Source organism: Ammodytes marinus (genome assembly GCF_949987685.1).
Source record: "Ammodytes marinus genome assembly, chromosome: 2".
Taxonomy (NCBI): Eukaryota; Metazoa; Chordata; class Actinopteri; order Uranoscopiformes; family Ammodytidae; genus Ammodytes; species Ammodytes marinus.
In genome coordinates, this window is record NC_137231.1 from 32,901,134 (window position 1) to 32,915,649 (window position 14,516).

A 14,516-nucleotide genomic window follows, 5' to 3' on the forward strand; every position below is an offset into this window, starting at 1 on the left:
ACTTTGAGCATAAAGTATTAATCATAAATGTACATATACACCGCCTTGCACTCTTCACTCTCTCAATGCTGGTCTCCTGGTTTATTCCTCTAGTTAACATAATTAATTAGTTGGCTTTAGAGCATTTTCTTTCCGATAAACAAACAATCAGTAAACCCATTTGATCTGAATGTTTTAATAGTTTTTTGTCTCTTTTTCAGCTTGTTGTATATTTACATTGTGTTTGTGTGTGTATTGTCATTTCTACTCAACTTCATTGTAAATGATAGTCACCCCTCAATTGATCTTTCGAGGATAAATAAAGGAAAAAGGAAAACACCTGTGGAATGACCTCTGTTTAGTGCATTTTTATTGTTATTTTTTATGCATTTTATTTGTGTCAAAAGTGTATTCGGACCTTGCTGCATGGTCAGTATGCACTTTAAAGGTGCTGTAAGCGGAATGGTTCTTTTAGCTAACTTCCTGTCAGTTACTGCAGTTAGCAGTCCCCTCGCTCGTCCCCACGTCACCACATTAATGCACTGCGGTCTTCAAGCAGCAAGTTATAGCATCATCTCAGATCCATAAGTGTGATAAAACATCAAAACAGACATTGGAAAGGATTTTTACCTGCTCCGCCATTGTAGGCACTTAAACATTCACCCATCTGTTGCTCTGGCGTGCACCGGCAGTGAGACCATGAGTGAGACGGGTGTCGGTTTGTAGCGTTCTGTCTTGTGATTGGATACAAATTTCGGGATCTCCAATAAGTTTATTTGCCGATTACATGCAGAGCAGCTGACTGAGAGAGATCGGCTTTATGAAACACGCACATTATGTAAGTGATCACTGTATGAATAAAGAGCGATTTAACACTTATATTAACATAAATAAACCGCTTACTTCACCTTTAAGACTAGAATGATTGATTGATAATTCTTCATGAAAGGCACCTCATACATAGCCAACATGTTAGAATATTGTTACCAAAAGTGAATAATTTTTCTCTCTTTATTTATTTTTTGCTATCTTCTGCACAACATGGTTTACCTTATACGTCTGTCCTCCTATGAAACCATAACAGTCTTGTACACTGTGTTTTGATGCCATGCAATAGGCCACAGTGTTACATAATGTTATTTTGGCCACTGTTGCTGCATTAGGGTATTAACTGGATCCCAGCAACCCGTTGAAACCAGCCCGGGACAGTCTGGAAGGCCACAGGGATGACGGCTATAAAATTTAACTGTGACATACACAACACACACACACACACACACACACACACACACACACACACACACACACACACACACACACACACACACACACACACACACACACACACACAGGTGACGAAGGACGTTCGCTAAATGCCAAATGGAAGCACATGGGAATCACCGATAGCTATGAACTGGCAGACACTCTCTCTCTCACACACACACACACACACACACACACACACACACACGCACGCAGGCACACACACACACGCACACACACACACAAACACACACACACACACACACACACACACACACACACACACACACACACACACACAGGTGCAAAGGACGTTCGCTAAATGCCAAATGGAAGCACATGGGAATCACCGATAGCTATGAACTGGCAGACACTCTCTCTCTCACACACACACACACACACACACACACACACACACACACACACACACACACACACACACACACACACCTCTACATGTGGTCTAACTATCTGCCAGAGCAAAGTACTGGTACTTCTTGGTGGGCTATTGATGGACATTGTTTTGACTTGAGTTTGGCAGCGGACTTTATTTCTTTGGCTTTGGTCCCTCAGTTACACCGAATGAAATTTCTTAAAGCTATAGCGCGTAACTTTTTCATATAAATGACTGTCTGCTCGTTAAATTCAAGCCATCGCCCAAGGAGTTGACACAAAATCAGCTCCACAAAACTCTCTCTGTACTTCTCAGTATGGCAGCGTTTACAAACTGGTGTCACCCCCCCTGACACACCCCTGACACTGGTGCAGGAGCTCAGAACATCCCAAGAAGAGCCCAAGAAGAGCCCAAGAAATGTTTCAGTTGTTGATTCTACTGCTAAGAAATAAACCTGGACGTACAGCAGAAGGTATAAAATCCATGCAAAATCCATGCACCATCACCGAATGCTTACTTCAATGCAACAAAAGTGTTGTTGTGGGGGGCGCCTTTAGCTCAGTTGGTAAGGCGTCCCCTTCCCGGGCCGGGCCCAGCAGCAGACCCGGGTTCGATTCCCACCCGCGGTCGTTCTCTGCATGTCACTCCCCTCTCTGCCCCATTTCACCTCTGTCTCTCTGCACTGTCAATAAAGCATAAAAATGCCAAAAAAATATCTTGAAAAAAACAAAAAGTGTTGTTGTGATTACTCATGGGGGCAACAGAAGTTACGCACTATAGCTTTAATGCTGCAGAAAATAAACCAAATGTAAGGTAATATTTCTTACATGCGGGTACAACAGCTTTTACAGTTTGTTTTTGGCCCTTTCACCTACATGACAACGCCCCCCACACTCTCTCACACACACACACAGACACACACGCACACACACACACACACACACCCCTGCATGCCCCCCATGTACACACAGTCAGCCCAGGACATTTAGTTATTAGGAACCTGCCAAGTGTTTTAATTAGATTGATGGTGCTATGATGCCTGTTAAAAATAAACATTGCACGGGGCAGCCTGTTGGCGCACGGGGTGTAGACTAGAGTACAGCCAAGTCCTGGTCTCGTGTGCGGTCCCGTGTTGTATCAAGCATGGGCCCTTTGCTGCATGCCTACCCCTCTCTCTGCAGCATTTACTCTCCCTACGAGATTGAAGAAAACCCTTCTTTAAACCGTCATCATTGCACGAAATATGTAAATAATAAATGTGCCTTTCCTTGTCTCTACAACAAATCTATTCAAGGTGGAGTCAGTGATTCTGGAGAACGCTTGCTGTCAAAATAATTTTTTGGGCAAAATCAGTGAATATCTCCTCATGATCCGCTACCTGTCCGTACTGTCTGCGTGCTGATAAAAAAAGATTCAATGTTAATGCACAGCCTAGGCTCTGTATACTGGTATGTAAACAAAGGAGGCCCACCGTAGCTAGCAACATGCCCGTTTTCAGAGCCTAGGCTGTGTAATAACCATGGTATAAAAAGTAATAACACTGGATAGGTAGCATATCGTGAGGAGATATTCACTGACTTTGACAAAAAAAATTATTTGACAACAAGCGTACTCCAGGATCACTGACTCCACCTTCGAAGCATGAAAATCGCGCGCACACACACACACACACACACACACACACACACACACACACACACACACACACACACACACACACACACACACACACACACACACACACACACACACACACACACACACACTTTGCACAATCATGTCTCCTGTCATTATCTCTGTTTTTCCCACAGCTAGTATATAAGATAACATATACTTGACACATTTTCACACACTGTGAATCATTGTTAGGGAGAAAACAAGCGATAACTCCAGTATTTGTTGTGTACGAGACAAAAATATGGACATTGAACACAACATTATGATCCTGCCCCAGTGCCCCCAACCCTTAATGCTTCTGCCCAGTGCCCAACCCTTAATGTTTCTGCCCAGATATGTAAAGATATCAACTGTTTTCAAACCTCCTATTTCTGCCAAAAATTATCTATTTTTCATTTCCCCATATTTGACATTTATCTATTATATCTTTAAACATATACAGTATATTGGATAAACCCCAATTGATAATAATAATATAATAATAGTTGTATTTGTATAAAGCACCTTTAAAAAATGGTTTACAAAGTGCTTTGACATAATTGATTAAGAAATCATACTATATTTACCTAAATTCATATTAAATAACTCATCATATTGCAGGATATAAAACATAAACACAAGGGAGTCAGTACGTCTTGAGTCATGAAGCTGAAAACAAGAACTGGAGTATTTCTTCACCTATATATTAATAATCTAATAATATTGGCATTATTTATGATCCTGACTCAACCCTTAAACCTGCAGTATGTAGAATTTTGGGAATTTTTTCATAGCAGACTTGGTAGAAAATAATTATAATATCCATAAGTAGGGGAGAACGGGGTAATGTGAGACACTTTTTACATTTGCTTCCCTCTAAGGGAGCTAAAATGTTTTATCAGTCAAATGTACACATTTCCCATTAATTCAGGATGTTTCCTAGAAAAGGGCATTAGCAGAATTTATTCATGACAAAGGGCAGTGAAAATATGATTGTTTTAAAAAAAGTTGTCTTGTGTCTCAGTTTACCCCAGCTGTGGGGTAAACTGAGGCAGACCAGAAAAATCAAGGGGGTAAACTGATCCACTTACTTTTTCCACTCTGAAACTACCATAACAACAAATCTTGTAACAGTTACAATCCTAACAGCTAGCTTGAAAACCAAATATTCCAAAACTAATGTCGGACGAGTAACATAATCATGGGGTTTGGTCAATTAAGAAAAACATTTTCTAAACACTTGAAAGTAACTCTGATCAAATACACCATATAATTCATATCCAATAATTAACATTCAAATGATTGATAGAACCAGTTAGATTAAAACACAGTCTGGGGGTCAGAACACAAGACCCTTAGAGCCAGCTAGTGTCTGGGGGTCAGAGCAAAGAACAATCAGAACCAGCTAGAACAGCCTGGGACTCAGAAAACAGGACTAGACCCAGCTGTCATTTCCCATCTTTTGAGTCTTTGATTAATATTTTTCTGCATTTGTTTTATTGGAATCATTCATTGAATAAAGACATATTACTTAGAGTCTATTGGTGTTAAAGGTCACTCTCCTGTCCCCCACATACATATGTGCCAAACCATGCCCTTGACACCCCTTCAACCATCAACCCCCACCTCCAGCCCACATTGTCTTTTGTCTTATTCAAACTAGTCTCCTTGCTACCTCAAATATAATGAATTCATTAAAAGAGGGCACAAGCACTGTCTCACTTTACCCCACAGCATTTGTCTCACTTTATCCCACTGCCACAATTTGAGAAAAAACTACCTCTCTTAGCAAATCAGGCTAATCTTCAGTTATCATCATCACATGGTTTCATATGTTGGTAGTTCATCAACATGTATGATAGAAGTTTTTCTACCTGAATCAATTTGCTTTGGCACAACAATCGATTAAGTTGACAGCAAGAAAATGTACTTTTACATGCAAAAAAGAAATTTTGTGAAAAAAAACATGCTTATAACATCACCATGAGGTCCTCTCTTTCATGGCCAAGGGGAAATGAGAGGGGCTTGAAAACATATATCTCACATGACCAAAAATGTGTTCCATTGCCTATATACAGGGGGTGTCTCACACATTACCCGATGGCTCACATTCCCCCGTTCTCCCCTACGTTTAATTTAGTGTATAATAGCTGAACATTTTTTTTAGATTTATTTATTTTTTCCTTAGAAATGGTCTCTTTTATCTCCGTATTTCTCCATACCTTGGACCAAGGCATGGGCGCCACCATGTTGGAAGCGTCGTGGTTGGAATGTCATCAGGTGCATTGTTAAGAATTTAGAATTGTTCTTGTCCTTGAAGGCCACTGTAGCTTCTGTTATTATTCGAAAGGGTTGGGGTTACCTAGGGAGCGTTGCATTCTAGAACTTTGTAGAACTTTCTTGATGATGTCATATTACACACTGCACCTTTAATGCTTCTGCACATATATGTAAAAAAACTGTTTTCAAACTTCCAGATAATGTATCACTAGTGCATCACCACTGTTTCATTTTCTATATGCGAAATACATCTCCTCTGCCTACCCCTAGATCACCCACCAACAACCCAAGCCCCATCAACGTTTCATTTTACTTTTGTTTGTTTATTTAAAGCGCTTTGAGTGCGAGAAAAGCGCTATGTAAATTAAATATATTATTATTTTCTATATTTTTAGTATATTAATTAGTGAGAACGCTATGAGCCAGATGTCAAAGCCCTGCACCCACATTACTTTGTCAGCTGAGGTGATCTTGTGATTTATAATCTAACAGAGTTCAGAGTCTGACGAGCTTTCACAGCTTTTTCTGATGAGTGTTTAGTTTTCTTGTTGTTGTACTGAATGTTCTGCCTGTCTGTCACTGTGAGTGTGACTGTGTGTTGTTATGTTGATGTGTTACAAAACAATAGAACAACAAATGCTATCAAGTACTTCCTAAAAAATCAATCAAACAGCTTCAGCTAATTCAGCACGCTGCTGCTCGAGTCCTCACCAGGACCAAAAAAGTGGATCACATTACCCCTGTTCTGAGGACTTTACACTGGCTTCCTGTCAACCAAAGAATTGATTTCAAAATATTGATGTTGGTCTATAAAGCCCTAAATAGTTTAGGACCAAAGTACATCGCTGACCTGCTGATCCCTTACGAACCAGTCAGAGCTCTCAGGTCATCTGACACTGGGCTACTGACAGTCCACAGAGTAAGGACTAGACAGGGAGAGGCAGCCTTCAGTTTTAATGCACCCAAGCTCTAGAATAAACTTCCAGGGGACTTGAGGTCCACTCCAACACTCGGCTCTTTTAAATCAGGTCTGAAGACCTTTCTCTTTCCGTTTTAACCTGTAATTTTTTTTTTTTTTTATGTTTTAATTATTTTAAGTTTTATTTCTATTCATGTTTTTCACTCACTGTTTTAATGTGTGCTCTATACTTGATGTATTTTGTTCTTGCTTCTGTAAAGCACCTTGAATGGCCTTGTGTCCGAAATGTGCTTTAGAAATAAACTTGCCTTGCCTTACTTAAACCTGCAGTATGTAGAATTTGGGGATTTTTTTCAGAACACACTTGGTATAAAATAATTATGATAACCTTTAGTGCCTTTAATTTAGTGTATAATAGCTGAAAACATTTTTTCCTTTAGAAAGGGTCTCATATATGTCCATATTGCTCCATACCTTGGACCAAGGCCTGGGCGCCGCCATGTTGGAAGTGTCATAGTTGGAATGTCATCAGGTGCATTGTTTAGAATTTAGAATTGTTCTTGTCCTTGAAGGCAACTGTAGCGTCTGTTATTATTCAAAAGGGTTGGGGTTACCCAGGTAGCGTTGCATTCTAGAACTTTCTAGAACTTTCTTGATGATGTCATATTACACACTGCACCTTTAAAGACCTACTTCACCGGTCAAAATATGAAGTTGTATTGAACTCTGAGATCCTATGTAGTATAAATGTGCAAGGCTAGCTGGACCCTTTGTTTACTTACCCTTTCTGGTCAGTGGGTGATTTGCGTCACACTCAGGTTACCAGAGAAACTGTGTTTAAACAGGGGAAAGGTGAGGGGCTGTAGTCTATAGCAACAGTGAAATCTCACAAACGACAATTTTAACAAACACTGTTGTTCTTCCAGAGTAAAAAAAATAGTTTTACTGTGGGATTATGGGAAATTTTTATTTGTGTTCGTTTTTTACAGAAATGTTTGAACAAATATGCAAATCTAGGGGGCGCTCATGGTGTGGTGGTTAGAGCCCCCTCCCCACTCCCTTCCCCTCCATAGAGTCTCAGTCCCCTTCACAGCAGACCCGGGTTAGAATCCACCAAATCGCTAATTTGGCAATATCTCACTAATAGTTAAAGATGCAGTGTGTAATATGACATCATCAAGAAAGTTCTACAAAGTTCTAGAATGCAACCCCAACCCTTTTGAATAATAACAGAAGCTACAGTGGCCTTCAAGGACAAGAACAATTCAAAATTTTAAACAATGCTCCTGATGACATTCCAACTATGACACTTTCAAGATGGCGGCACTAGGCCTTGGTCCAAAATATGCAGAAATATGGACATATATGAGACGTTTTCTAAGGGAAAAAAATAATAATTCAAAACATTTGTTTCAGCTATTATGCACTAAATTAAATGTACTTATGGATATTATAATTACTTTCTACAAAATCTGCTAGGAAATAAAACCCACAAATCTACACACTGCAGGTTTAAATAAGTGAGTATAAATTTGCATCTTTTTAAAACTCAAAATGGAGATGATGTATATTGTACTTTCACCCATTTCATTTTGCTGCCACTCTTCACCACTGTGTAAATGTTTCAATTGTTTTTTTCTCTTCACCTGTTGTTGTGTATTTGATGTATTTGCATTGAATATTGTTTATGTATTGTTGTTTTTCCTTTGAATTTGTTTGATCTCGACGTCATTGTAAATGAGGGTCACCCCTCAATTGGTCTCTCCAGGATAAATAAAAGTTAAATTAAATTAAATGTATACGTTGTCATTGCAAAGGATGTAATTTAACCATTTCTAACACCGATCCTATTCAAAGAGTGTCCCTCCCTGTAATAATTCTGTATAGTCCACATTCCAGTTGATATGGTAGAATATTTCTAATCAACTTTTGTTTTAAAATTGTGTATTGTTTTTATACAGACACTTTTCTTCAAAAAAAAATAAAAAATAAAAAATCTCAATTAAATTCTTTTGGACGCAGAAATCATCAGAAACTACCATCTCTATGAGTAAGCAATAAAATAAATGTGTTCCTGTAATTCTGTATAATCTACATTGCAGTTTATTTGTTAAATATTTTAAATAAAAAGTGTTATTATTACTGTGTCAATTATTCTATACAGACACTTTTCTTCTTCAAATTTTTTTTCAATGCAATTCTTAAATGTCTATGAGTCAGAAAAATACCATCTCTATGTGTAAATACCGGAAGAGATAAGAGAGGATAATATGTTGGTGTATATTTATGAACATGGTGACCTGATTTGTTAATGGCACTCTAACCTTCACCCTTTACATTCATTCAGTGCAAAGGGCTCAGACGTTATATAACAGATTTATAGTTGATGTGTATGTAGGCCTATACACATGAAGTGGTTTCACAATAATATTTGTGCTAGCACTGGATGTTATATAAGACATTATGTTAACAAACGTATACTCTAAATTAACTGTTTTAAAGGTGCTACAAGGAACGTTTAAATATTTCTGAAACAGTCTAATTTTTACTCTGATGATCATAAATCAGACAATTTTTTTTTTTTTTTTTTTCAATTTATTTCAGACATATCAAATATACAAAACAAAATGAAAAGCATGGAAATACAATAAACAAAAATTATGTTTTCACAAAAAAAAAAAAAAAGAAAACAAATTATCTGTATTGCTGAGATATGCCTGAAAAGGAGCAGGAAGAAGTATACACTTATTTAATCCTACCCCAATTAACAACATATGATCAAATCCTTCCATTACACCCATCAGAATAGCGCTAAGAATGATTATGGAAAGTTTATTTGATGTAAGTAAACACAGTTAAATCTCAGCATTTACTTATAAATAGTAAAGAAATGTATTAAAGGTGCAGTGTGTAATATGACATCATCAAGAAAGTTCTACAAAGTTCTAGAATGCAACGCTCCCTGGGTAACCCCAACCCTTTCGAATAATAACAGAAGCTACAGTGGCCTTCAAGGACAAGAACAATTCTAAATTTTAAACAATGCACCTGATGACATTCCAACTATGACACTTTCAAGATGGCGGCACTAGGCCTTGGTCCAAGATATGCAGAAATATGGACATATATGAGACCCTTTCTAAGGGAAAAAATAATAATTAAAAAAAAAATGTTCAGCTATTATGCACTAAATTAAATGTACTCATGGATATTATAATTACTTTCTACAAAATCTGCTAGGAAATAAAACCCAAAATTCTACACACTGCAGGTTTAAACAGTGCAGTTTTGAGATTGGGTAAAATCAGTGAATTTAGGCTACAATGTTATCTTATGAAATCCTTCTGTGCTATCATTTAGAATAGTGCTAAGAATGATTATGGAAAGTTTAGTTGATGTAAGTAAACACAGTTAAAGGTGCAGTGTGTAATATGACATCATTAAGAAAGTTCTAGAAAGTTCTAGAATGCAACGCTCCCTGGGTAACCCCAACCCTTTCGAATAATAACAGAAGCTACAGTGGCCTTCAAGGACAAGAACAATTCTAAATTTTAAACAATGCACCTGATGACATTCCAACTATGACACTTTCAAGATGGCGGCACTAGGCCTTGGTCCAAAATATGCAGAAATATGGACATATATGAGACCCTTTCTAAGAGAAAAATAAATAATTCAAAACATTTTTTTCAGCTATTATGCACTAAATTAAATGTACTTATGGATATTATAATTACTTTCTACAAAATCTGCTAGGAAATAAAACCCAAAATTCTACACACTGCAGGTTTAAGTCTGAGTAGCCTATTTATGATTACATTGTTATTCAAATTTAGTGAGGTTTTGATACATGAAAAAATGAAGAGACCAGTCTTGATTTTTCTTAAATCTTCATCTCTACATGACTTATTGAAAATGCTCTTTAATGACAATATTTTTTGGGGGGAATTTGGTAGAAATGTTGTCAGTAGTTTATATTATAAAACCAATATGTTCCTTCTACTCAAACATATGCCTATAAATAGTCAAACGAGAGACACTGAACATTTGGAGTGGTCTCTTATTTTTTCCAGAGCTGTATATTCATATCAGTGCATTTACATGAGATGTTGTGACCTACTGTAGTTAATCAATAACATTCTTTACATTCTGGCCAGTGTAAGTAGGGCAGAGAGTAAAGAGCAAACCCTTAAACAGGATTCAGATTAGACACAGAAGGCTAAACAAACACACAGTTCAGTTAAGTGGAGTAAGTTATTATATAACTGACGAGACGAAGCAGCCGGCTTACCCAGTTTATAATAACGCGTTCGACTTTTTCCCCACACAGCGTTGAGTTTGTCCTACGCGGCGTTCCGTATCACAACAAAGGAAGTGGCGAACAAATGAGATAAAATTCAACTAGAAATCTAGACATGTCTTTATAACGCTTTTAATACTGTCCCTAGCTACATTATTACTATGGATTATTTTCAGTTATATCCTAACAGAGTTGAAAGGCATTATAGTTTGTTTGTATTTGTGCTATCTTTGTCGCTATGTTAAAAAAATATGTATAAAGCTAGTTAGCGGCTAATGCTAATGTTGAATGAAAGGTGTTTAAAAATGGTTAAGAATATGTTTCGGAGCGGGTTTCTGGTTCGGGCTTCACACACTTTGCTCACGTGGGTCATAACGCTCATTCTGTTTCTGCACAACACCGGTGAGTCCATTTAAAAAGGCATATCCTTTAACCAAAGACATATTATCTTAAATCCATTCAAACTGGATAAGATGTGTATTTCCTACGTAGGTGTTGGTTGGAACAGGTGTAGCCTAATGTCTAGTCTTAAAAAAATAATTTAATAGCTATTCTTTTTGGTCGACTTGTCTCTACCATGTTCATTTAATAGAAGTTATAATAATCAACCAATCAATCTTTTTTTAAAGGTTGCAGAATCAACATGCAACATTGTCACTTTACAAATAAAAAACAATAAATTTAATAAAATAGGACACAGTGACACCGAATAAGTAATTATAGAAAACTATAATTAAAAACAGCCATATTTAAAAAAATAATAAAAAATTATTCAACATGTTAAAACAATATAAACACAAAGTAAATCGTTAAAGAATAAATGAAAAACAATCAGGATCCTCAGCTCAAATAAGTTGGTTTAATAATTTTTTTTACCTATATTTTATTTTAACCTGTAATTTTTATTTTATTCAAATGTTATTCATTCGCTTTCAAATGTTTTATTCATTCGCTTTTTCTGATGTGTGTTGTGTATTTTAATCTTGCCCCTGTAAAGCACTTTGAGTGGGCCTTGTGTCTGAATTGTGCTATAGAAATAAACCTGCCTTGCCTTGCCTTGCCTATACCCAGCCCTTAGAACAGCTGTTACCTCTCAAGCACCTTATCCACATTTAATTTCCTAATTATCAAAGAGCTAATACAAAAACACATTGAGCAGCTTTTTAATCTCTATTATTTGTGTGTGTGTGTGTGTGTGTGTGTGTGTGTGTGTGTGTGTGTGTGTGTGTGTGTGTGTGTGTGTGTGTGTGTGTGTGTGTGTGTGTGTGTGTGTGTGTGTGTGTGTGTGTGTGTGTGTGTGTGTGTGTGTGTGTGTGTGTGTGTGTGTGTGTGTGTGTGTGTGTGTGTGTGCGTGCGTGCGTGCGTGTGTGTGTGTCTTTCAGATCTGCGTCAGTGTGAGGAGCGAGGAGAGCTGTTGCTGCCGCTTCTATTCTTCCTTCTGGTCGTTCTCTCGGTTCTTTTGTATTTTGCTGTTTCACTGATGGACCCGGGGTTCGTCCTCACTGACACGGTCAAGGTAAGACAGACTGTGTGTGTGTGTGTGTGTGTGTGTGTGTGTGTGTGTGTGTGTGTGAGTGTGTGAGTGTGTGAGTGTGTGAGTGTGTGTGTGGTGTGTGTGTGTGCGTGTGTGCGTGTGCGTGTGCGTGTGTGTGTGTGTGTGTGTGTGTGTGTGTGCTGTTTAATTAATGGATCATGGGCTAATTTAGTGTACAATTGAGCGGATATTTTGTTTTTACGTCAGCCTTTAGAGTATGTATGGCGGTCCCACCTGCAATAGTGCAATGCTGACTTCTGCTACTGCGAACATAACAAAAAAAAAAAGTATAATTTTATAAATCAAAAAATCCCTATATACAGGTCTTAAAAAATGCATTTTCGGCATGTTTGCAAGAACTAAATGTCTCATAAATCAGACAATTAACAACATATGATCAAATCTTTCTGTAATAACATTCAGAATAGTGCTGAGAATGATCATGGAAAGTTTAGTTGATGTAAGTGCTTTAGAAGTTGAGATTTACGGATGTTCTCCATATTGAAAAAACTGACCTCGTCAATAAATTATGGTCAATAAAATACCGTCTTAAGTTTTTTTTCAATAAATTTGTCTTTTCAAAATCTCATGTGACTGAAAACTCGGAAAACTAATGACTAGTTGTCTTCAGGTGTGAGTTGATTGTCTTTAGATGTGAGAGGGTTTCAGTCTTCAGTCTTTTCAAAGTCTTTTAAAAGTCCTCTAGCGTAAAGCCCGTATCTCACTGGGCTGCGACTGTTTGCGACAAGTTGGAGACTGCATTCGCGAGGGAGTCTCTAAACTGTCTTGAAACTTTCACGTCTTGTCACTTGAATTTTGAACATGTTCAAAAAATTTGTGCGACAAATCTAGTCTCAAAATAGTCTCAGAGTGGTCGCATGTGTCTCAAACGCGTCGCAAACCCTTCTCAATTTAGTTTCCGCAAGTCCGAAAGTGTGAGAAATGTGAGACAACTTTGCGAGGGTTTGTGACTGATTTGAGACAAAAATTAGACTGACATTCTGTTCGTACAACACTCGCCAGACATTCGAGAGACATAAATGCGACCTCCCGGCAAGTGTTGTCCAGGACATTCGCAAACGTGTCGTGAGGAACCAACTCAGTGAGACTGCAAGTAAAAATTGACGCTAATTCGCATATTTTCTCGCAATTTTGTGTCTCCAACTTGTCGCACACTGCCGCAGCCCAGTGAGATAGGGGCTTAAGCCCAGCATTAGTTGAACTGTTAACTCAAAAGTGTTGGAAAAGTGCCTGAATTGAACCCTTAAAAGGCTGTTTAACATTGCCTGGTTATGCAACTGTAGCCAAATACCAGAATCATCCGATCGCCTGTTTCAGAGGAGGACGAGAAAGTTGCATAAAATGGAAATTACGAAAGCAAAGTACATTACAACTGAATTTGTACAGTCAGTTCTTGTGTAAATGTACATGAAGTCAAGGTTAGAGATGACGTGTGTGTGTGTGTGTGTGTGTGTGTGTGTGTGTGTGTGTGTGTGTGTGTGTGTGTGTGTGTGTGTGTGTGTGTGTGTGTGTGTGTGTGTGTGTGTGTGTGTGTGTGTGTGTGTGTGTGTGTGTGTGTGTGTGTGTGTGTGTGTGTGTGTGTGTGTGTGTGTGTGTGTGTGTGTGTGTGCGCTCATCCCTCAATAAACACATAGACTAACTATCTTATCAACCAGGGACGTGCAGCGACAGTTTGGGGAGCAGGAGCTCAAGTGAGAAAAAGGACTCTTTCTTTTGTGATTATTATACTGTATGTGTTTTTAAAAATAGTAGCACATTTCTGACTTACTTACCAATGTATTGTAATACCCTAAAACTCACGCACTTGCTTAATATTCAACAGATTTTTACAAAATAACATTGGTTTTCTTTTTATTTCTTTTTATTTTTTTAGATATTTTTGGGAATTTTTTCATGCTTTATTGATAGTGTAGAGACAGAGGTGAAATGGGGCAGAGAGGGGAGTGACATGCAGAGAACAGAAAACAGGTCGTTACCCTTTCTTGTTCTTCTTCATTCTTAGAAAGTTGACAAGGTGATTACTCTGTTGTTTTCCTGAGTCTACAAACAGGTTTAAATTTCGTAACGTACATTTTTTTAAGATTTGTTTTTTGGCATTTTTATGCTTTCTTGATAGTGTAGAGACAGAGTTGAAATGGGGCAGAGAGGGGAGTGACATGCAGAGAACGAC

At 37.9% G+C, this 14,516-nt stretch overlaps 1 protein-coding gene across 1 annotated transcript in view; it reads left to right on the forward strand.

Annotated features, from left to right (window-relative positions):
- The first annotated feature begins 10,879 nt into the window (after positions 1-10,879).
- LOC307261338 (palmitoyltransferase ZDHHC12-B-like) overlaps positions 10,880-14,516 on the forward strand; it is a 9,891-nt gene continuing 6,254 nt past the window's right edge. The window contains exons 1-2 of the mRNA XM_080041855.1: positions 10,880-11,193; positions 12,174-12,307. Of these exons, the coding sequence (XP_079897981.1) occupies positions 11,067-11,193; positions 12,174-12,307 (261 nt within the window). The 5' untranslated portion in view covers positions 10,880-11,066. The remainder of the gene's footprint in view (positions 11,194-12,173; positions 12,308-14,516) is intronic.